This window comes from Physeter macrocephalus, chromosome 19 (genome assembly GCF_002837175.3).
Source record: "Physeter macrocephalus isolate SW-GA chromosome 19, ASM283717v5, whole genome shotgun sequence".
In the NCBI taxonomy this organism is placed as follows: Eukaryota; Metazoa; Chordata; class Mammalia; order Artiodactyla; family Physeteridae; genus Physeter; species Physeter macrocephalus.
In genome coordinates this window covers 66537499-66562057 of record NC_041232.1, presented here as the reverse complement: position 1 = coordinate 66562057, position 24559 = coordinate 66537499, and the positions used below count along the sequence as shown (strand labels likewise).

Below are 24559 nucleotides of genomic sequence, written 5' to 3'. Positions count from 1 at the left end.
CCAAGCCTGTTGCTGGTCACTGACTTTCCTTTTTCTTTGCTCCTTGGCTACAAGTAACTTCCTAGGAAAGGTATGAGATATATAATTTCTGAGCCCTGTGCTGTTCTAGAGCTTCCCAAACAGTCCACTCATGATTTAAAAAAAAAAAAAAAAAAAAAAAGAGCCTTCCTTTTTTGAGCTAGGAAATGACTATTGATTAGGTATTCTGCAAAAGTAGAGAAAAAGGTAGGATAATTTGTTAATATCTCCACCACCACCACCCTTTTTGTCCACTCTTTCCTACCTTGGGGTTTTCGTTGGTGTTCAAACTTCTTCAAGATTCTGCCTGGGAGAGCAGCCCCATCCTGAGCTGCAGTCTCTCTAGATGTGCGTGATGCCAGTGGATCTGAACTTCAGTGAGCATCAGAATCACACGGAGGGCTTGTTAAAACAAGGTAGCTGCGGGCTTCCCTGGTGGCGCAGTGGTTGAGAGTCCGCCTGCCGATGCGGGGGACGCGGGTTCTTGCCGGGGTCCGCGAAGATCCCACATGCCGCGGAGCGGCTGGGCCCGTCAGCCATGGCCGCTGAGCCTGCGCGTCCGGAGCCTGTGCTCCGCAACGGGAGGGGCCACAACAGTGAGAGGCCCGCGTACCGCACAAAAAAAAAACACAGAGAGCTGGGCCCCGCCCCCAGAGCCTCTGTCAGGGGTCTAGGGTAAGGTTCAGTAATATGCATTTCTAACAAGCTCCCAGGTGACGCTTATGCAGCTCGTTAGGGCCCACCCTCTTTAAAAACCAGTGCTCACAGCTGACCTAACTTGACTAAATGTTACAAACATCTGGGGCTCTTATTCCAGAACAGTCTCCCAGACCCCACATCAACTTGATGATTACAAATTATTACATTTAACCCCTGGAGATGATCATCAGGGCACCTTATGTGGCTGCAGACTTTTCAGTCTTGTTTCATCTCTTCTTTCCCCCAGCATCTGACTTCTGTTTCCTACAAACTGTTGCAATCTGTTGTCCACACATACCCCACCTTTTTTTCTTCATTATATTTGGGTTGTGGCTTTCGATTCTTGTAAACTTTTTCTATCCCTGCCTGAAGTGATGTTGGGGAGACGAATAAGCATATTTGGTGAATAAATCATCTTGAAATGGAACTCATAGTTAAGGATATAAAATGCAAGGAAGATCCCTTCCCTTTGGCCCCCAATTTAACTGATGCTCAGGTCACAAAATGGGTATAATATCTTCATCAGGTGAGGTGAAACTCTTCAATATTAGAAGTTGAAAGGCCAGGATCCTAGTTTCAAATGTCTGACTAACTGAAAGCATAAACTTTGATACAGAAGTTATAGTTTTCTGGAATCTAATGCCCTTAAATCCAAGGTTTACTACTGAAATTATAATTTCTTTTTGCCAAATTCTTTCCAGCAGCCGGGATGTGGGGGGGATGCTATCCGGAGAGCGTAAAAGGTTTGAGGTATCACGACATGATCTTCATAGCGATAAATCGATCCACCTTTGAGGTGTTATGCCAATAGCACCTTGAATATCAGACAACCGACCAATTTGCAAAGTTTATTTTCTTGGCAATGAGAATATTTGCATACACTTGGATGTCTACTGAAGCAGGAAATCTCCAGGAGAAGCAAGATAGAGATAGATGTATACTCTATTACAATGATTTAAATTTTAAAGGCAAGAAATTAGAGATAAGATGTCGAATCACTCCTTGGGGAGTTTCAGCTTCCACTGAGTCTTTACCATGAAGGAAAAACAAAGAAGCAAAACCAAAACCAAAAAACCCCCCAAAAACAAAACCACCATTATGGATCATATGTTCTACTGGACTAACACCTCCCTGAAGGAAGGGTTTTGTGTAATCTGAGCTCTTATCTCTATAAACAGAGAATACAGTCAGCTCTGACATTGACCCTAGAAATGTGTTTTTACCTTTTGCATTACAGTATTCTTATTAGGACATCCCATGGTAGTTTCTCTGATGAAGTACCTTAGACATTAACTATCAGCCAGAGGGAAGGAAATAAAAGTAGAAAACACTTTCAACTCTAAACTTATTAAACCTCTAACACAAATCATCACATCGCTTATGCCATAAACCATGGTAATCCACAGAGAGGCATTTAATCAGATTCTCTCAACAATAAACTGCTGGTGCCCTACAATGCACACTTATAAACATCTTGCTATTATTCTTCTGATATTCATGGTTTACTGACTTTTAAAAAATCATGGTACAATGGAATATTCTTTTTTTTTTTTTTTTTTTTTGGTGGTATGCGGGCCTCCCTCTGTTGTGGCCTCTCCCGTTGCGGAGCACAGGGTCCGGACGCGCAGGCTCAGCGGCCATGGCTCACGGGCCCAGCCGCTCCGCGGCATGTTTTTTTTTTTTTTGTGGTATGCGGGCCTCCCTCTGTTGTGGCCTCTCCCGTTGCGGAGCACAGGCTCCGGACGCGCAGGCTCAGCGGCCATGGCTCACGGGCCCAGCCGCTCCGCGGCATGTGGGATCCTCCCAGAGCGGGGCGCGAACCCGGTTCCCCTGCATCGGCAGGCGGACGCGCAACCACTGCGCCACCAGGGAAGCCCCGAATATTCTTAAAAGGATAACTGTTAACGTAAAGTTCCTTAACCAAGATGTGTTCCGCATGAACTGACAAAATTACCATCTACCTAAGTGTATGTCATTACAATATCATCTAATAGAGAGGATATGATATAGTTAATAGCTTCTAATAATTAATAAGGATTCAACTATAGTAGGCAAAAAGAAGGTATCACAGAGTAAATAACTACACTCTAAAATAAAAGGGGGGGTTCATAGAGTAACAAAGTATGGTGCCATTCTACATAAACTTGAACCCATATACATATTAAACTTAGCTCTGTCTCAGAATCACCTGGGGAGCTAATAAAGAAAACAGCCTCATTGAACTAGAATAAGGCCTGGGCCTGATATTTTTTTACCAATTTCCTCCAGAAGATTCTGATACAAAGCAAATTTGAGAAGCACTGCACTTAGGGGTTAATTAAAATATGAGAGAGGTAACAAGAGAGAATAATTCAAAACTACAGAAGGCTTTTGATGTTGAAGAAATTCCTACCTCCCTCAAACAGATAAAAGAACAAAGAGAAAAATTTGTTAAGAGAGCTCTCTGATACAATGTCTCCACTGATATCCCCATATAAGTGAGAGGGTAATGCCCCAAAATGTCCCTGGGTTCTGGACACTGACTCACTAGGTTTCTATGCAGAAAAGGTTTCCAGCTTCTGTGTCCACCCCTGGATTATAGGATAGAAAAGTGAGACTATGCTCACTTTTTCTGTTAGGAGCCTAGTGGCTTTCTAAGGGAGAACGTGCTTTGAGAAACCAGCTAATAAGGGGCTTGGGCATATTTGTATTTCATTTGAATAAAATAATTTAAAAATTGAATAGAACTGAAAAATAATGATCAGTTTCTTCATATATTTTAAATATTGAATTCATTTTATGTGAATGAGAATGTTTCTTTACTGCATTTTAAAAAACCTATGGTCTCCACCTCACGCCTGCTTCGAGGTTTGCACGTGAGGTCTGCGCTCCGATGCCGGCCCACCCCCGGGTTCAGTTCCTCCCAGATGACACTGAATAAATCAGGCCTACTGAGGTGTGAAAGTGAACTGGGAAGCATTTGAAAACTGCTTTCTGAAAGGGAAACCAAGTTATTTCTTAAAAATAAAAAAGATAAAAGCCACAGTTTTTCTCTGTGTTGGCTCAATGGGAGGAGAGGCCAAGAACAGTAACTGTCCTATCATCTTGGCATGTCAGGAACCAAAATGATCTCTGGACTATGGGGCCTTGAAGGATGGGGAAGGAAAATGAACCTGAATCCTTTAATTCTCTGGGTTTAAGATCATTATAAAAAGGCTTGACTACTACGTGCAGACTTTCATCTTTTCCAAATCCAAGATCCTGTGACTCTCCAAATTCCTGCTCTCTGGGTTGTTTCTATACACTGGTAACTAAAGTCTTTTGACTCGTGATTTGATTACTTGACTCCCAGATAAACAGAAAAGTCCTAGGCTCCAGTAATCAGAGGTTTAACCCTTAGCTCCCCTCCCCTGCAGTTCTGTTCACACCCATTACTGATGATTTCAGTTCAGTACCGCCCACAGCCCTGGTAGGACACTAAGACACTGTAACTCTGTGCCCACTGTGAATACATCAGGGAAGATGACAGACATGGTGCCCATTTCGGTCAGGAAGCTTCCATTGTAGTGGGACAGGCAGGTGCTAAAAAATAATAATAAAAGTATCATCAGCAATTGTTATGAAGGAGATTTAAGGCATGGTGCTGGGATAGCAGCTAGCACTAAGACCTAAAAAATCAACACATATCCCAGAAACAGTGACATCCAAACAAGGTTCTGAAGAATGAATAGAAACGAGCTAACCGGAAGGAACTGGGATAAGGGTCTGAAGGAGATTATGCCATGTTTCAAGTCTTGATGTGGGAGGGGGAGTGGTTTGCTCAAGGAAGCGAGAATGACTAGTGCTTCTGGGAGCATCCCAAGGACACTGATGGGAATGGAGTTGGCTGTGAGGGAAGGAGAGGGAAAGGGGATAAAGGGATGGAAGGAAGAAGTCAGATTAGGCAGGACTTTTAGGTCATTGAGAACTTTAGATTGGGTCCTAAAAACAGTGGGATACACTTAACAACTTCAAATACCTTTCAAAGACAACTTTGGCCTCTGTGTATAAAATAGATGAAAAGCTAATTAATAGACTTTTGTAGGAGATGCAGTCAAGAGGTGACGGAAGCTTCTGTTTGGATGGTTCCAGTAGACATGGAAAGAAATAAACCCAACGAAAAATAAACAGGTGTAGATCGAGTCAACGGATCTTTGAGAAAGGTGTAAAGGCAAAATTATGGAGAAATCATTGTCTTTTTAACAAATGGTGCGGAACACACTGCATATCTACATTTAAAAAAAAAAAAAGAATCTACACATATCTTACACCCTTCACAAAAATCAACTCAAAATAGATCATAGACCTAAAAGTCACACACGAAATTATAAAACCCCTAGATAATAACATAGGAGAAAATCTAAATGACCTTGAATATGGTGATGACTTTTTAGATACAACCCTAAAGCAATGATCCATGAAAGGAATAACTGATAAGCTGGGCTTCATTAAAGTTAAAAACTACTCTGTGAAAGCCATTGTCAAGAGAATGAGAAGGCCACAAACTGGGAGAAAATGTTTACAAAACACTAATCTGATAAAGGACTGGTATCCAAAATGCATAAAGAACTCTGGAAACTCAACAATAAGGAAAAGAACAACCCTGTTAAAAAATGAGTAAAAAATCTGAACAGACACCTGACCAAAGATGATAAACAGATGGCAAATAGCCACATGAAAGATGTTCAGCATCATATATCATTAGGTAATTGCAAATTAAAACAACAATGAGATGCCACTACACACCTATTAGACTAGCCAAAATCAAGAAAACTGACCATACCAAATGTCAACAAGGATGTAGAGCAAAAGGAAACTCATTCATTGCTAGTGGGAATGCAAAATGGTACAATCACTTTGGAAGATAGTCTGGTAGGTTCTTACAAAACTAAATATACATTTACCATACAGTCTAGCAATCACATTCTTTGGTATTTATCTAAATAAATTGAAAATTCATGTACACCCAAAAACTTGCACATGGATGTTTATAGCAGCTTTATTCATAATTGCTAAAACTTGGAAGCAACCAAGATGTCCTTTAGTAGGTGAATGGATAAATAACCTGTGGTACATCCAGACAACGGAGTATCATTCAGTGCTAAAAAGGAACAGCTCTTAAGTCATGAAAAGACATGGAGGAAACTTAGATGCATATTAAGTGAACGAAGCCAATCTGAAAAGGCTACATACTATATAATTTCAACTATACTATTCTGGAAAAAGCAAAACTAAGGAGACTGTAAGAGATGAGTGGTTGTCAGGGGTTATACATTTCACTATACATTTGTCAAAACCAACAGAATGTACAATACCAAGAGCAAACTCCAAGGTAAATGATGGGTTTGGGTTAATAATGATGTGTCAGTGTAGCCTCATCAATTGGAACAAACGTGCTGCTCTGATGTGGGATGGTAATGGCGGGGGAGGCTGTGTGTGTGAGGAGAAATGGGGGTAATGGGAACTCTGTACATTCTGCTCAATTTTGCTATAAACTTAAAAGTGCCCTTAAAAGTAAGTCTATTCAAAAGAAAAAAAATATGTTTCTTTGAGATTGGACATGACTAGTTATTGGACAAGAATGTTGTAGGTGAGAGAGTGAGAAATTACATCACCCAGATTTCCATCTTAGATGACTCGATGGATGCAGGTCCATCCAGTGCAATGGGACTAAAGAGAAGAACAGGACAGAGTTAACTGTGAGATAAGAGAGAAATTGCAGAGCAAAGCGGATTCCTAGTTTAAACTTTGACCACTGAAGAGTCATGTGATCCTTCTTCTTTTTTTTTTTTTTCTTTTAGATTTGGAGGTCCAGGCTTCATATCTTAACATTTTTCACTGGAAAATGTAAGTCATTTATAGGGTTAGGCATAGCATGATTCTGATAGAAAAATGCAAATAGAAACAGATGTCTTTGTACACATAAAGAAAGGCATGATGAGTTAGAGAAAAGAATATGGTTTTGGGGTCTGCAAGACCTGGGTTCTAAACCAGCCTTGGACATTCATTAGTTGTGGGGCCAATTATTTAGACCATCTGTCTCTTAGTCTCCTCCTGAGGGACATTCATAGTGAGTGGTTATGAGGAATATAAATATTTTCAGGAAACTGGCACAAAAGTTGGTCCTCATACAATGGAAAAAGCATTGGGATTATACCCTGGGTGCTTGTCACATTTTAACCTGAATTTGACAGCTGTATGAAAATATACTGCAATTAGGTGAGTGGAATAATGCTAACATATGTCGGGAAGTGTGATTTCCTAGAAATCTCCTGAAACAACATAGAACTGAAGTCTTGGTACCATGCCTTATAAGGAGGGCATTCCACATTTTTCTAGATGGCCCGTGTTTGTTCTTTTGGGGAAGCCATACTAAGTCGTCAGTCCTCAAGACATTTCAAAGCCAGATACCAAATGACAACATGTCTTTTTCTCTTCCGCTGCTTCCTTGTCCTTTCTTCCCTCCCTCTTTTCGAGTTACCTTCCAAACAACAATTCTTTAGGAGATTTAACTGCAGATATTCCAAAGTGTAAAAATGATATCTGTATTATTATACATTAACTGAAACCCTACTGAGTGCTAAATATGATAGAAAGGGAAAACACACACACAACCACAAAGAAGACTTAATAGCAAACAAACAAGATTAGAATGAATGTTGGGAGGCTTTAAGAAAAGGTGTTAACATCATCCACAAACTAATACAAATATTGAAATAAACAGACTGGCGACTAAGAATTCTCCAATCAGAGTTTTCTCTGTAGAGATCTGGCAGAGTCTAAAACGGTGAGGGCAATGTGACAGAGCTCTTTCTGCTTTGTATATGATGGACTGAGTGACTAGTAGGACAGTGAGTCTTAGTAATGAAAATCAGCAGCCCTGACCTGTGTGGACGACATTTGTAGATATTTTTCCCCCATCGGTGACCTACCACATGTAAGCCTTCTGCCTCTGATTTATGAGGTACAGAAGGCCAAGTGCAAAAGTATGAAAAGGTTACTCATTATAAGCTGAGAAGTGGATAAACTCATAATTTTTAAAACATGTGAAACACATGTTCCCCAGGTAAGGCCTTGCACTCCAAATGTCAGGCCAGAGTGAATTCTTAAAGCCGAGTTATAAAGCTCTGAAAATAGAGTTTATAATGAAAACGTTGACAGGCTCTTGGAGCCGCTACAGTATAGAAAATTTAATATGTCACCTTGTTTTACAAGATTTTACTGGCAAAGAAGAAAATTAAAACATTTAACATCCTTCACTTCACCAAATTGCTTTCCTCCTCCAAAGTGTGGCACCATTTGTGGTGCTATTATTTCATTGATAAACATCCTTTTTATTGTTACCAGGCTGAGCACGCATATTCTCAGCTTTGCGCTCACATTTCCTTTCCAAAGCACTGAAATGCATATTGGGGCAGCATTATCGCGTAATCTTATTTACACTGAAGGCATGTTAAGTTGTGAGAGTTCTGATGGGGAAAGGGCTGAAAGTATTTACGTAGCTACAAAGGCAACATAAATGATGCCGATCACTTAAATAACTTCCACAAGCATTTCAAAAAGCCTTTTTTAAAGAGAAACGTTTGTCTAGTACACAAATTCTGAGGGAAAAAGACTTCAAAATGATAGCTTAGTATTTGGGGGAAACAAATTCCAATCCTCTGGCAAAATAAGATGACTGCTTGCATTTCTGAATATAAGTAGACAACAAACATAAAATGGGGGATAGTTTTCTCAGTCAGTTACAAATAATCAAGATTTATATGAAAACACAACTGTGAATCCAAGTCATATCATTAACAAGAATCGCTTAACCCAAGTAATATTTTTATATCTCTAATGATCATTTACTTTTATGAAAGGTTAAAGACCAATGAGGGTAACCAGTCAGTCTGCAGTTCATATGCCCTCCCAGAAGGAGAAAGAAGGGTCCCGAAGTTTGCTGGTCTAGAGAAAGTTCTTCAAGTTTCCACGACAAACTTTACTTCAGATTTTTGCCAAGTGACAATTAAGAGATGTTGTGTTCTGATATCATCAAAGAACAAAATCAAAACCATGAGTATTATCCAAGTACTTTCCAGTGCAGTCATTATTTTACTCCAGGAAGGAATATCAACCCCAAAGTATTGGTACTAAGAGCTTTAAACAGGCACATAAAACCTTACATGTTTGCACAGAGCTCATCTGGATGTGGGAAAGCAAGACCCTGGATGAGAAACAGGTCAGATAGTCACAGAGCATGCAGACATGCATCCCACACAGGAAAAGAGGCCTTCTTCATGGGATTTCTCTCTTCCCATTTGCTGCAGGGTATTTAAGGAATCTTCAAGAGTACTGCCATTCTCTATTTCTTATAAAACTTCATTCATTAAGCCCTTAGTAAGTCTAAGCACTTCTTGATTATCTTCACAGCAACCTTTTAAGGCAGGCCCATTTTAAGAACAGGAAAGTAGGCCCAGAACATTTCCACAGAGAGCCCAAGTTTACAGAACTAGTGAATGGATAGAGATAGGATCCAAATCCGTCTGGCTCTGAAGCTCATGCATCTGACTACCATGCTATGCCATATAACGAACCAGGTTCTAAAGAGTTTGCCCACCTAGAGAAGTTGAGAAGATATAACGTGATCTGTCTTCATGAAGTCATTGACCAGTGGAGGAGTTGTGTGTATGTCTGTGTGTGTGTGTATTTTATAAGGACATAGTGTGACATGTTCCATGCTATAATGGGGGGAAGCCCAGTTTAGTGTGAATACAAGGAGGACGGAGACTTTCCTAGCCTGAGGGACCAGGTCAAGATTCCTAAAGATGGACTGCATGAATCCAGTCGCATTAAAAAAAAAAAAAAAAAGTGCAAGAGTGAGCATAATGGATGAGAAAGGAAGACGTACAGAATAAAGTATGCAAAGCCATGAGCACCAGAATATGCATGTTGAGGAAACTGCTATAAAAACTGAAGGGAAGAGTGTTGACATGATTATAGATTGGGCTAAAGGCACAGGCAGGGGCCAGACTCTGAAGGGTCTTTAGGCCCCTGGAAAGAGTTCCCGTTTTTCTGTGGTGCACTGATATGACCAAACGCCATTTTGGACCTAAAAGAGGCCTCAACCCCAAGTCATTTTCATGAAATGACACCTACTAGAAGACTCCTTTCACACAAAGCAGGAGAGACACCTATCAGCACAGGGAAATCCTAGGACTCAGATGAGATGTATTCTTCTATAATGCTGTAAAGAAGAGTCTCTATTTTTTGTTTTTTTTTTTTTAAGTGAGGCAAACACTTGTAACTGTTAATTAACAGTGTTAAGTCACCACTACTCATTGGAGTAAGCAATAGAGTTCAGTGATATTTACAAGCTAAGGAGAAGCCAGTTCTATTTGCTCAGTCAGTGGCAGTAAAACAAATGCTGACCTCTGATGTTTAGGTCCAGACTAACAGAATGTTCTTGAATCTACAGTATCTATTAAAATGCTGATACTCTTTGACTCAGAGATTACATTGCTAGGTACACATCCTAGAGAACTTGTCAAAAATATGCACAAAAGAGTATCCACTAAATACAAGACTATACATAAGGGCACTATTAACAAAAGTGAAAAAAACAGAAACAAACCAAATATCTATCAATATACAAATGGTAAACCAAAAAATACTATGGAGAATTAAAAAATATGAGGCTGATCTGTTAAGAACAAATATAGAAAAATGTTAAGCTATATCATTAAGTGAAAAAACAAGTGACAGACTATTTAAAGGATAACCAGATAATCTTGTTTATGTTAAAAACAAACAATGCAGACAGACAGTAGGTTAGTGGTTGCCAGGGTCTGAGGGGAGAGGGGAATGGAAATGATAAAAATATTCTAGGGTTAGAAAGGTTGTGGAACCCATGAGACCAAAGGCACCATTAGCCCAGCACCTCCACCTGTTCACCAGCCTAGATTCTCTTGGAACCTTCTCCTTTTGGATTTTTACGGAGGCTTCATTACATAGGCAGGATTGATTAAAGCATGGACATCAGTGATCGATTCAGACCCTCTCCCCTACCAGAGCCCATGGGGGTAAGACTGAAAGTTCCAGCCTTCTCATCACTGGCAGGGTTGGTTCCCCTGGCAACGAGCCCCTATCCTGAGATGGGGTTCAGAAGTCACCTCATTCACATAACAAAAGACACCTTTATCACTCTAGTCACTTAGGAAATTCAGAAGGCTTTAGAAACTCTGTGCCATTCATGGGATAAAGACCAAATATAAATTTCTCCTTATGAATCACAGTATCACAGCCCCACAGCTCTATATGGCCCAGTCAGAGCAGGTGCCTCTGTACCTGAGTGGCATTTAGAGACAAGTCCCAGTTAAGGACCTCTGAATTATGTGTTGCTTCTCACACAAAAAGGGCTGCTTCTCAGATGCTTTGGGAAGTTTTCCCAATCTGCCTTTCAGTTTAAAACACCCCGACCTCTGGGACTAAGGCAACAGGTTTTGTCTTTTAATAGAAAGTCTCCAAAGAACTTTCAGCTGTAGCTCTGAGAGTGGCAGCTTTGAAGATACTATATCATATTGTACTATTTTAGTATGTGTGTGCATATGTATATGTGTATATATGTGTGTGTGTGTGTGTGTGTGTGTGTATATATATATTCCCGGTATATTGTGAATTGAGTAGATATATTTGGGTTTGGGGATTTACTGTGATTATTTATTTGCTATCAAAAATATTTATCATTGTTTTATTGTTGTTGTTACCTGCTAAACTCATAATTCAAGGTCCAAAATAAGTTATTTGCTACACTAAGAATATGTGGCTCCTTCTTATATTACAATGGCTGCCTAGTCACTAGAAATCAACTTACTGACTTACTCTAATTCTCATCTCTACCGAATAATAGACCTATTTAACAATTATGGGAGAAATGACCAGTGGATTAGACTGCTTATTATAGAATACATAGATATAGGTTATAAATATAAAAGTAGACTATTAAAAAGCAATACCTTCTTAAAGGGAGATGTTTTCACTGATGGTATTCAGTACTCTCATCTCTAAATATGGATCCTGACAAGAAAAGTTTAAGATAATTTAGGGACTATATACACTGAGATTTTCCATGATTCCTTCTAACTAACTTAGTTTCTAGAACATTCCTAAGTTTGAATATTTCCTTACTTTGTAGAAAAACTTGTATCTAGTATAAATATCTTAAGTTGTAGATCTTTACTAAATTTAAATAATAAATTTTAGCATGGACATAAAGGACACAATAGAAAAAATATCAGTACCAGTGATAGGTTCATAAAAGTAAAATGCTCTATTAAATTTATTATCAATCATAATTTTATCAGAGATTTACACTTATACCACCTGATCTATCTACTTTACTTCCTCTGATTTAAGTCTCTGTTAGCCTGACATTTATTAACCCCCCCCACCCAAAAAAAATCTCTTGTATTCCAAGGGGGTCTTCTAGAATTCAAAAGAGTTTTTGGTTAAAATACTACCACTGTACTATTTTACTATTAGTATTACTAAATAGTATTACTGTTTTAGATATTACCCCTTCATTTTTATTACAGCACCAGCAAAAATCACACTGTAGCTAGCTTAACAGTTGAATAAAAGAACAGTGCTCTTAAGATACTGAATTTTAGAATGAATAATTAGCTATTTCCACTGTCATATGAATTAGAATTCATAACAAAGAAAAGGCAGTGAAAGGTTGGAAGATTTTTAAAAGTTATTTTGTTGATGTTTCTACTATAAAAAGCCCTGTCAAGTTTTCTTTTGTAATTTTTATAATGTAGAAGATGTCTTTCTACTCTGCATATTTTATTCAGGAATATATTTCTATTTTAATTTTACTGCAGAGTTAATTGACTTAGGAAGGAGGCAACTAAAAACCTACTCTTTAAAACGCCATTATTTAAGTTGAGGGTGGGGGAGTGTGTGGGTAAGTAGGCACTGGGCAATATTGGTGATTATCCCAGTTTTATTTGGCAATAAAACTAAAAGAAAATGATAAGATTAGCACACATACAACAGTTACTTATAACACCACAATCCGTCCTTAAATTTTCTTTTTTTCTCATGTTTTAACCACCAAACCAAAGAACACTTAGCTAAATGAAGATAATTAAGACCATTAAGAATTATGGAGTCAGAACAATGGATTTTACTGCTCGCCGTCTGAAAATAAACAATATCCCCCTCAGTATAAAATGTAAAACTTTGCTCTGTAACTGAACCTTCCCCAAAATAGAATTCTGAGAGCATTCAAGGACACTGGGATACATTTTCCAAACTGCTTCACTGGATGAACTTGACCTTCTAGGCAAGATTCTTATATTTGTTCTAGAGGAAAGGATTGCTCTTTCCTTTCTATAACATTTGAGTGGCCCGAGGCAATGTAGTTTATTCTCCCTTCTCTTAAGACAAGCTCCTTTTTCTGTTTCCTTTTAAGTAAAAACGTAAAGGTCAGGTTATCATTTCACAAAATGCTCCATTCTGCTGAAGCAATTCTAGCTTCTCTCACCATAATATGCTTTCACTAATTATTTCATAACTCATTTAAATTGGAGGCATTCTGGAAGGGAATTCATTGAAACTACTTCAAGTAACTAATTATTTTTTTTTTAAACTCAGGGGAATTTTAATTATAATGCCTGTGTTATTTAACAGCAGAGTGCTACAATTTGCATCTTGAAACATCTATTGTAATAAGGAAGTAAAAAAATATGCTCCTGAATGAAATAACAACAGAAGTAAATGCAATTTAGTTGGCCTTTTATTTTCTTGATTTTCAAGAAAAAAATGCAAATTCGACCTGAATTATAAAACCACTTACAAAGATAAAAGATAACCAAAATTTTGCCTCTAGAAAGACTATTTATAAGCTTATTTTAAAAATCACATCTTCTCCACATTTCAGGAGAGATTGATCTTGTGTCATTATTTAATGCATAGCTGTGCTAGCAAAATCTTATCTTAGAAGAAAACATCCAAATCATAGTGTTTCCCCATGTTGGGAAGGAAAAATCTTTCCTTTACCCTTCTGGGTTCTTCTGACTGGTCTAAGAATTAAATTGACATAAGACAGATTAACAGAATACCACATTTAATTTCATACGTACAGGAATCCCACATATATGAGAGTGTAAGAGAACCCACATATGTGAGAGGTTCAAAGACAGAAAACCAAAACGAGGTGTATATGCTGTCCTGAGCTAAGGAGTGGGATACAGGCCAAGGCTTCCCGGGACAGGAGGGTCATTCACAGGACAATATGAAGAAAAGCAGACATTTAGTAATTAGATATTTGTCCTGCCATATAGACGGGGCCACTGAGATAAAATGTATCTCTGGCAGTAACTCTTTTTCTGGGAAAAATCCCCAATTTAAATTCTTCTCGGTTGCTAAGGGACAGACAGTAGTTTCTCTTGAGCCCATAGGATCTCCATTGCTTTTAGCGCAAAATAATCCACATACCAAAGTAGCACATCTTGGGGAGGCCTCTTCTGAACCCCTATACCCATAAGAAGTTGATATTTTCAAGGCAATAAATGGATAAAAGAAATCTACTATTATTTTCCCCTTAGTTTATATTTTGGAGAGTTTCACTGATTAAAAATAAATGACAGGGCTTCCCTGGTGGCGCAGTGGTTGAGAGTCCGCCTGCCGATGCAGGGGACGCGGGTTCGTGCCCCGGTCTGGGAAGATCTCACATGCCGCGGAGCGGCTGGGCCCGTGAGCCATGGCCGCTGAGCCTGCGCGTCCGGAGCCTGTGCTCCGCAACGGGAGAGGCCACAACAGTGAGAGGCCCGCGTACCGCACCAAAAAAAAAAAAAAATAAAATAAAATAAAAAAATAAAAATAAAAATAAAAATAAATGACTAAGTGGGAAACTATTCGCAGTATCCTTAAAACTAGCCCTTAGACTGAGAAGCAAAATGATAAGGGAATAAGTGTGTGCCAGAGTTAGACAATCTGAGCTCTAGTCTCTGCCTGTAGAAAGCCACTACCTCTTTTCAGTTTCTTCTCTGTCATTTTGGGTATCTATATCACAGGGCTTTTTTGAGCATTATGAGATAATGTGTATGAATATACTGTGCAAAGAGCAAAGGACTATAAAGAAAGCAAGTCAATGGTTTTAATATTCAAGACATAAATGCTTAAAATTAACAACAAAGAGAATCTACCTGGGCACAAATGCTCTATAATGTATCCTGCAGTCAGTGTTGCTTCACATGAGGGAGGAGAGGCTGGCCGCCTTCCACCCCCAAGAGTGTGAATACAGCAGAGGAAGCACTTAGGTTCCAACTGGGCTTCTAAGAGCCCTGCAGGAGAAGTAGATGGGCAAGTAGTCATGTGGGTAGCTGGGTGTGCTGGATGGTGGATGTGTGGTGGTGGTGTAATCAGGGAAAATGAATAAGATGACTCTTTCATGATTATTCAGAGGAGCTCTGTAGTGATCTGGTTTTCTTACACATCAGCATTATTTAAACTCCCAATCTAGACCAACTGACTCCCGTGGACCCAGCATAGGTGAATCTTTTTCAGTTGGAAGGGCATCAAGGAGGCTTGGTTGAGAAGATTGCCCAGCATCTTTTTTTCCAAAATGACAGCAGTTATTGCTTGATCTAGACCCAGTACAAATTATATTGGCTCCACTGACAAAACAGAACAACTTTTGAAAAATGAATTTTGTAGTTAAACTGATTTTGGCACTGCTGGCCAACAGACTGCAGAGATTCAACCATTTGAAAACTCAATTCAGTCTTGCCAGTTTGTAATTATGGATTGCAAAGGCAGATATCTGATCTAGGACGATAATATTTATGGCTCAGGATTTGCAGCCTATATTTATCTCCTTCCCCCCCTAAATTTTTTGTACCACCATATGGGAATATTGAACTTTGTCATTTCCTAGTAGTAATAATTGTAATAACACAATAACCATTATTAAGTCTATTTATACTACTGCTGCTATTGAATAAGAATCTACTCTGCACTATGGCTTTACATCCTAGATGTTATTTGAAAGCCAGCACAGCCTTAGGAGGTAGATTATTATTATGTCTGTTTTACGGAAGAGAATACAGGCTCAGATAGCTGGTGACATCTGGAAGAGGGAAGACGTGCTTGGCCAGATGCAAACTCATCTTGATGTTATAGGAAGAAAGAAGGAACTGACACACGCTTTTATTTTTTTCAAGTAGCACATGAATATTCCAGCACAGTCCATCTTCTAATAGTTAATTAATTTGTAGACTATTGAGATATAAATCAAATTATTCCAACTCTGCCCATCAAGAGTAGGGACACACATAGGTAAATTTAACTAATCACATCAAGGTCAATAATGAAGAAGTAGATGAGGAGGAGAAGGAAGAAGACAACATTGGCCAGAAACTCTCCATCGATGGCAGAAAGCCCCACATCTTCATTGGTACAACAAATACCTACTGAAAAACTACTAAACATGTCGGATGATTTTCTAGGTACTGAGTGGAGAGGGTGGTAGGAGAAGTTATATAAACAAAGTCTGGCTCTGCTTCTCTCTTCAAGCTGTTCTCCACCTAGAAATGCTAAATAGAGGTACACAATGCAGAGAAATACTGCACCATTTTAGATTAGAGCTAATTGGATACAAATACAATTCCCAAGTTTCAGCCAGTACTGGCCAAGTTGCTTTCAAATAGAGATTTAATAGCCCAGGTGTTCCTTATTGATAGAACTCACAATTCCCAGAAATACTGACAGTCCGTAGCCTGTTACACTGAGATTTTTAACAGGATGTTGAATGGGCTGGTAGCCCCTCATTTCTCTTTCTTACTCTCTCTCCCTCTCCAGCTAAGCATGTACTCAGGGCTTAAAGAGCACTTGAGAAGTTCTTAGAAAATAGAATGAATGGTGTATGGCAAGATCATTGCATGAAATAAGTTGATTGATTAAGGACCGATTTCATTTGCCACATTTCTTTTTATCAAGACACTTTGAGAAAGCAAAAATGGAAGAGGAGCATTCTATTAAATGGGCTCTACACAGCACCTGAGGGTAGAGAACAGATTTTTTTTTTTTCTCATCCAAAGAAAACCTGCCTGTTACCTTTTAGGAGTGACTGGTTTACTGACTGCTAATGCTTTAAAAATGAGATTAAATCAGGCCCGTGGTCTTTATTACAGGGAAGATATATGCCCCTTGTGCATTCCAGTGGTTTGGCAATCTTAACCAATCTTAACCAATCTTAACCAGCAGACATAACATTGACATATGCTGTGTCGCCAAACAGCAAGGTAAGTGTTTAAAAGGCTGTGAATAAGCCTCATTGCCTTGAAATGATACAATCTAATATTAAATTGTAACTCAGTGACTGAATGTGCCAGCCTATCCTTGTACAGAATACGAAAGTCAAAAGAAGAAGCCACTTTATTTTGATATCTCACGGGGAAGGGATCATTCTTCATCTCACCATTGAAACAGAGCCTGTAAAAGTGAATCTAGATCACAGGAAACAGAAACCACAACTTATCAGGACATTTTCATTAACAGCACATGTATGTGTGTGCCTTTTGGAACAGGCATCAAAGTAACAGCCTGATTCACTCAAATCAGCAGAGCTACGTTGTATTGTGGGCAACTGACGGATGGGATGTGAGCGTCCAGAAATTCTCAAATGCGGGAAATCAAACTGTACCCTTTCTGCTTCATTTGGAGCATTCCAGGAAAGCAGATTTTACCTTAACCCTCAACACTTGCTCCACTTTTCTTTTTTAATCAATCATCATTAACATAGACTTTCAGTTCTCTCTACACTTTACGCTCGTCAATCAAATTTCAGACACCCATCACTCAGAGATCCCAGGTGGCTGATAGCCCTGCTTTTCCTGATCAGGATGCCACCTCATGTGTCTCCTGAGTAAAGGGGACAGGATGATCAGGATGCCACCTCACGTGTGTCCTGAGTGAAGGAGACGCTCTGCACCCATGCTTCAGTCTAGCGTTGCTAGAGAAGGTGGAGGGTTCCACTAGTAGGTTGACCAACTATTCTAGTTTTACGTGGGACCGAGGGGTTCTCAGGACCAGTACTTTCAAGTGCTAAAAGCAGGTCAGTCCAGGTTAAACCAAGATGGCTGACCACTGTATCACCAGGACATCTTTGCTCCAGAATAGTCTGGTTTAACTGAAATATGAAAGAGAGTCCTTAGTGGGGATAAGAAGCCATAAAAGAGTGGCAGGAAGTTGAATTTATGGACTGATTGCTTATCTATGAGATCTAATTTTTTATATCATAATCTGACAAAATCCTTTTTTTCAGATTTCAACTTTATCGCATCTTCACTAGAAGAGTACAAGGGGGGGTGGTGGTCCTGCCTGATTGTCCTAGTATATGTCATTGCTGAAAATGAGTCCTCATTCTAATCAGTCTTCCTGTATATAGACTACATGGACCCTGGGAAACGAAACCCATATCAAATGACTACATTATGGCCTATTCATTCAAGTGAATAGAACTGAAGATTAAGTTTGAAAGGAGCCCTTCAAACCTGTTTACCTATCTGAAGGCCTAAATTTATTTCAGGTTGGATCCATTTGCCTTGTTTTGTGTCCAATATCAAAATTAAACAACAAAAAAAAATGAAAAAACAAAGTCAAAGCCCAACTTTTAGCTGAATCATTACAGAAATTAGTAAAATTTAATTCTTCTTCCTACAGGTCTAACTCTGAAAAGAAATAATCATGAGCTACCCTCTAACCAAAATAAGTGGGGCAAAAAGAGCAATATCCATGGATTCCAGAACATTCAGTACTGTTTCTTTCAGGGTCTGCACCACTTCAAAATATATATAAAAAGAAAAACTTTTCATCTTATTATTCGGTTATTGAGTCAATATATTACCAAGCATGAAGATATTTGGAAGCACTATTCAAATTTTTATTTTTCATTTAGAGATTTATATGTTGTAGCCATTATAATTAAAATAAAATCCACTGCTCTAAAGGCAAAAAAAAAAAAACAAACCCAAACAAATAAACAAGCGCACACACACACACACACACACACACACACAAACTGCAAATTTTCAATATTAGTGAGGCTGTAAAATGGAATTAATTAGGAAATTATTTTTCTAATATTTTTCTATTAATGAAAACTCCTTCCTTACACATAAGTAGTGGATCAACTTGAACCAAATTTTGTTTTGGAAAATCTCATAATGTTATGTTAATTGTTGAGATTCTTCTATTGTTTTCCAAGCTAATTTAAGCAAAAGGTCAATCAAGACTATGAGGAAATAAACATACATGTTTTTACATTTTTTCCTTTTTCTTAAACATATACTTTTTAAACAAATATTAGTGTTTTTTTTTTTAATCTCAAAAAGAAAAAAAAAAGGAGTAGAAGAAGAGATGGAGAAGGAAGAGGAGGAAAAGGAAAAATCCACTTACCTGCCACTGCAACTTTTGCTGTCCGACTAATAATTGACCCAGAATCTCCTAAAGATGCCTCACATTGGTAGAGTCCCTCATCTGGCTTATGGTGCCTGGAGTGAAGTATGTTTTGTATCAACAGAGAGCCATTTGGAAGTTGCTGCTTCCTTTCGTCCATCCCCAAGGCAAGGTGGATGCCATCTTTCTTCCACTTGATAACTGGAGCTCCTCGGTCAGACTCTGCAGAGCAGTTCAGAAGGACGTTTCCTCCCCGCATCGTGACGGCATCAGAAGGTTCCAACAGGAAGCGCAGTGATGTGAAAGACTTAATCTGGAAACCTGGAACATGAAAGTACAGGGAAATATGTTCACTTATTCAAATAGATCTCAGGAGTCAATCCCTCGCCTTTTCTTCACAAAACTTCTTCAAAACACCTGGGGGCTTTGAATAATGTCCAAGGCTAAATGAAACTTAAAATCAAGGATGTCGTGTTAAAGAAGTGAAGAAGTGTCCAATTGAGGTAACCACAATTAAGGAAACTATTGGTCCCAAAAGTAATAATATAAAAAATTAAGAATTTAAAAAAATCTAGGCATGGCCACCATCACATATCAATCAACACTTGAAAATTTAGATAGAATAGACTAATATTTTCCAAAGTAGCCATGGTGGGGCTTCCCTGGTGGCGCAGTGGTTAAGAATCCACCCGCCAATGCAGGGGACACGGGTTCAAGCCCTGGTCCGGGAAGATCCCACATGCCGCGGAGCAACTAAGCCTGTGCGCCACAACTACTGAGCCTGCGCTCTAGAGCCCATGAGACATGACTACTAAGCCCGCATGCCACAACTGCTGAAGCCCGTGCGCCTAGAGCCTGTGCTCCGCAAGAAGAGAACCACCACAATGAGAAGGCTATGGACCGCAACAAAGAGTAGCCTCGGATTGCCGCAACCAGAGAAAGCCCGCACACAGCAACAAAGACCCAACGCAGCCAAAAATAAATAAATATATTTTTAAATAAATAAATAAAATAAAGTAGCCATGGTTAGTAGTGGGGTAGCTAAGATTTAGGGTGCTATTTCTACTCTGCATTCTGAGTTTAGTATACAATAAATTTTAAAAAAAATCCACTCGGAGACAGTATTTCATTAACAACAATAACAACAATAACAACACAAAAACAAAAACAATAACAACAATAACAAAAAACCAGCTCCAAACTGGGTGGGACAAGTTATTTAGAACAAAGCTCAGGTGGGTTTTAAATAGGTAAGAGATGCCACTTACAGAAGCAAGTCAATAAAGCTACCATCTAAAGTCACAAACCCCTGATGTGTAATATATTTTTAAATAAATAAATAAAATAAAGTAGCCATGGTTAGTAGTGGGGTAGCTAAGATTTAGGGTGCTATTTCTACTCTGCATTCTGAGTTTAGTATACAATAAATTTTAAAAAAAATCCACTCGGAGACAGTATTTCATTAACAACAATAACAAAACAAAAACAAAAACAATAACAACATAACAAAAAACCAGCTCCAAACTGGGTGGGACAAGTTATTTAGAACAAAGCTCAGGTGGGTTTTAAATAGGTAAGAGATGCCACTTACAGAAGCAAGTCAATAAAGCTACCATCTAAAGTCACAAACCCCTGATGTGTCTCAATTTCCATCCAAATGCTGCTCACGAGCCAGGAAGTCTAGGTGAATATTATAGTTGGATTTTTTTTCATAAACATCTATGAACGTAAGAAATCAACAGAAAGAATAGAAGGTCGTTTAAGAATCTGGAGGAGGTAAAACACCTACAATTAGTTCAAGTACATTCTTTTCAGGGCTGGCAGCACAGCATTTGGTAGAATATTTGGTTGTTGAATCAAAGACTTTGATGAGGTCTCAGGAGGTCATAGGGCTCACCCTTTGCTCAGACAGGTGTATACCTAAACCACTCAAGTTCAATTACTTTAAATTTCATTTTCAATGATCTCTGGGGCTAGGGATTCTACAATATCCCTTGCTTTCAATATTGAATCATTGTTAGAGTCTTAACTGAATTTTCTTGCTTCCATTTAATCCCATTTTTCTCCTGAATCACCCTGTGTAACAGTGCAGAGGAGAGGAACACATCTTTGTAAGAGCTCCTTGTTCTTTTGAGGCAGCATTTAATTTCTTTAAAAATACTCCCTCCCCTAAGTTATGTTTTAGCTTCAGTCTTCCAGGATAACAATCTCAACTTCATTAGCTTCCTTAATTTTTCTGTGATGGGAACAATTTTTGTTATACTTGGTGAAAATGTTCCAGTTTTCTATTATTTAAAAGGCAGGCATCTAAATTGCTTATAATCAGTACTCTTATAATAAAGGATTGACCCATACTAGCACCAATGGACAGACTTATTTCTAGCTTTGTATACTCCACTTTCAAGATAAAGCTGAACAGCTTCTCACTATTTCTCCATGGTGTTATCTGCCATGTTCCCACAAACCCAATTTTTCTAAACCTTATATTCAAAATAAGTCTGTTACTTTATTGTTTTTGTTGAAATTTGCCCATCATTCATTGTCATACACTCATTTCATCCAACTAGGTCATTTACCCAAAGAGAGCAGCTGGAAGTTTGCTCAAATTATTATAAATTGTAAAATAACAGTGAGCATCGTGTCTACCGTAAATTATAATGGTAAAAATCCCAAAAGATACAGCCTCACCCTCTCATTGTCCAATAAGGCCCTCCTCCCCTCAGACTGTTTTGGTGTAGCCAACCTAATTATTACTGCCCACTCCTCTAGTGGAAAGTACATCACATCAGAAGTCTGGATAGTTAGCCCTTGGTCCTGGCTTTACTATTTAAAGATGTGTGACTCAAACAAGCCTTTTAAATCTTCAGAAGCTCAGCTCCTTCTGTGAAATGAGGGTTTTGAACTTGATGATCTTTAAATTCAATATCCAGGGCTTCCCTGGTGGCGCAGTGGTTGGGGGTCCGCCTGCCGATGCGGGGCACGCGTGTTCGTGCCCCAGTCCGGGAGGATCCCGCGTGCCGCGGAGCGGCTAGGCCCGTGGGCCGTGGCCGCTGGGCCTGCGCGTCCGGGGGAGGACCCCGCGTGCCGCGGAGCGGCTAGGCCCGTGGGCCGTGGCCGCTGGGCCTGCGCGTCCGGAGCCTGTGCTCCTTAGCGGGAGAGGCCACAGCAGTGAGAGGCCCGCGTACCGAAAAAAAAAAAAAAAATTCAGTATCCAGTTTGGGAACTTTCAGAATTAGGATGGTTGAAGACATCCATCAAATGAACGCTGCTCTAAGCTTACTGAGCTGCTAACAGTGAACAGCTAGCTAGAGACATACCAAGGATGAGAAAGTAGAAAGAAGTTCTAATGTCCTTAAAAGTCAAGATATTTCACTAGAGTAATACCTGCAATTTCCATACAAGTAGGATTAATAAGGCAGAAATAAATTTAGAATTCAAGACCAGGCAACTATATTAAAAAGCACTGATTGCTTTTTTGTTCTTCCTGGCGTCTATATTTTAAACAACAACCTCATGTTGAACACCTTATTTATGTCACAGAACACACAGTATATTTCACACAGCTGTTTATGACAGCACGTTAATGAGCATATGTGCCCATTATCACAAATAAATAATCTACTTAATCTGAAACAAGGAGGTTATGACAGTTTTCAGCACTGTGAGTACACAATTTGGGAAAGTTAAATAAAGATTAACTTTTCTTCAATACAATTACCCTTGCAGTTTGCTGGCAATTTGAGCTTTTGTGCTCCTTTTCACAATTATATTTTGAACATATGACTCTGGAATAAAGGTGTCTCTCTGCTTGAAGTAACTTGCATTAGTTACTTCATTTTTAGAAAAGATGGGCATGGACCCGAGCGAATATAATCTGTTGAGAAATAAGAGGTGTGTCTCCAATGGTCCTGGTTTCAAAGTTTTAGCTCACAGTAGGTGCAAGCTGCCTCCACCCCCTTGGAGCGTATACACAGGCCTAAGAAATGTCTCATTGATAATTACACTGACTTCAATCTAGGCTACCCTCCTCCCTCTTCTCTTAGGGTACTAGTTCCCCTTGGAGGGATGTGCCTACCAGTGTATCATATCTTATAAAATAATTTTATCAAATTGTTTCATCTAAAATTCAATGTGAAATCAACTACACTGATTTAATATAGGAGCAGAGAAAGATGATAAAACTAAAGAAAGCAAAGAAGTACAAATAACATTTGGAACTTGTAGCTCAAAAAATTGTGGCTGGAATTTGGGCAGAGTTCAATGAGGATGCAGATTGCCTATAGGAAAATGGGTTAAAGATTTAATCAGAAAGCAATTGAAGAGTGCTTTGGAAGAGTCAAAATGAAACTACCTACTTTACAATTTTACAGAAGATTTTACATTAGAATAACAATGGTGAGAATTTCATCCAGAAGAAAGCCAACAGGAGAAGTTTTCACTTTGTTTTGGTTTGGTTTTATCTTTAAGATGCCCAGGGTCATTCTGTTGAACCCTCAAATAGTAACATTTCCCAGTCTTGCTTCATAGAAGAAGCAATCCTTTTGGCCTGCTATAAAATTACATAAGGTAATTATATTTAGAGAAATGTACTTGAGAGTACCAAAATCCCATCCAGTAAGAAATTTGTATGAGTGAGTCTGATACCAGAGTTCATGATAAAAATAAGTGAGTCTCAGCCTTCTCTCTCTCCAAATTTCGTCTTGGGAAGATTCCTAAATCCTCTTTGTCTAGGATTTAGGCAAAGAGCCATATATGCATTTAACTAACTGGTATTGTTTCTTTTCTGTGTTGGTCCAAGAAAAATAGAGTATCATATTGTCCTTAGACATTATTCTTTTTCTTCTTCTTCTTCTGAAAGATGGTAGTTCATAAGCAGATACGAACACAGCAAAACCTTTAATGTTTTCCTAATGAAAATATAGAGGAAGGCCTACTCTTAAGAGGTGACCCAAAGGAGAAATATTAACATCTATTTTCTTTAGTTTTGTCAAACATAAATAAGCATAGGAGAAACACTCCTAGGGATATTCCAGATTTATATTAATTGAGCACCTAGAGATAGAGAAGATGCTCAGTGTGTTTTAGAAACTCACCAAAATGATCAAGCACATTGTAAAAATGTTTCTGTAAGGTTAAGTCCCTTTGCGCTTGCTCTCCTTATCATATTCTTGTTAATTTCAGAGACCAGTAACAGAGGCAGACTAACTTAGAATGGATTTTTTTTTTTTTTTTTTTTTTTTTTTTTTTTTTGCTGTACTTGGGCCTCTCACTGTTGTGGCCTCTCCCGTTGCAGGGCACAGGCCCCGGACACGCAGGCTCAGCGGCCATGGCTCACGGGCCCAGCCGCTCCGCGGCACGTGGGATCTTCCCGGACCAGGGC

General features: G+C 38.9%; 1 protein-coding gene across 1 annotated transcript in view; it reads right to left on the bottom strand.

Moving 5' to 3' along the window:
• Window positions 1-24559, bottom strand: part of DCC (DCC netrin 1 receptor) — a 948035-nt gene that overhangs the window by 807270 nt on the left and 116206 nt on the right. Inside the window, exon 5 of the mRNA XM_028479946.1 lies at window positions 19180-19500. Coding sequence (XP_028335747.1) covers window positions 19180-19500 — 321 coding nt within the window. The remainder of the gene's footprint in view (window positions 1-19179; window positions 19501-24559) is intronic.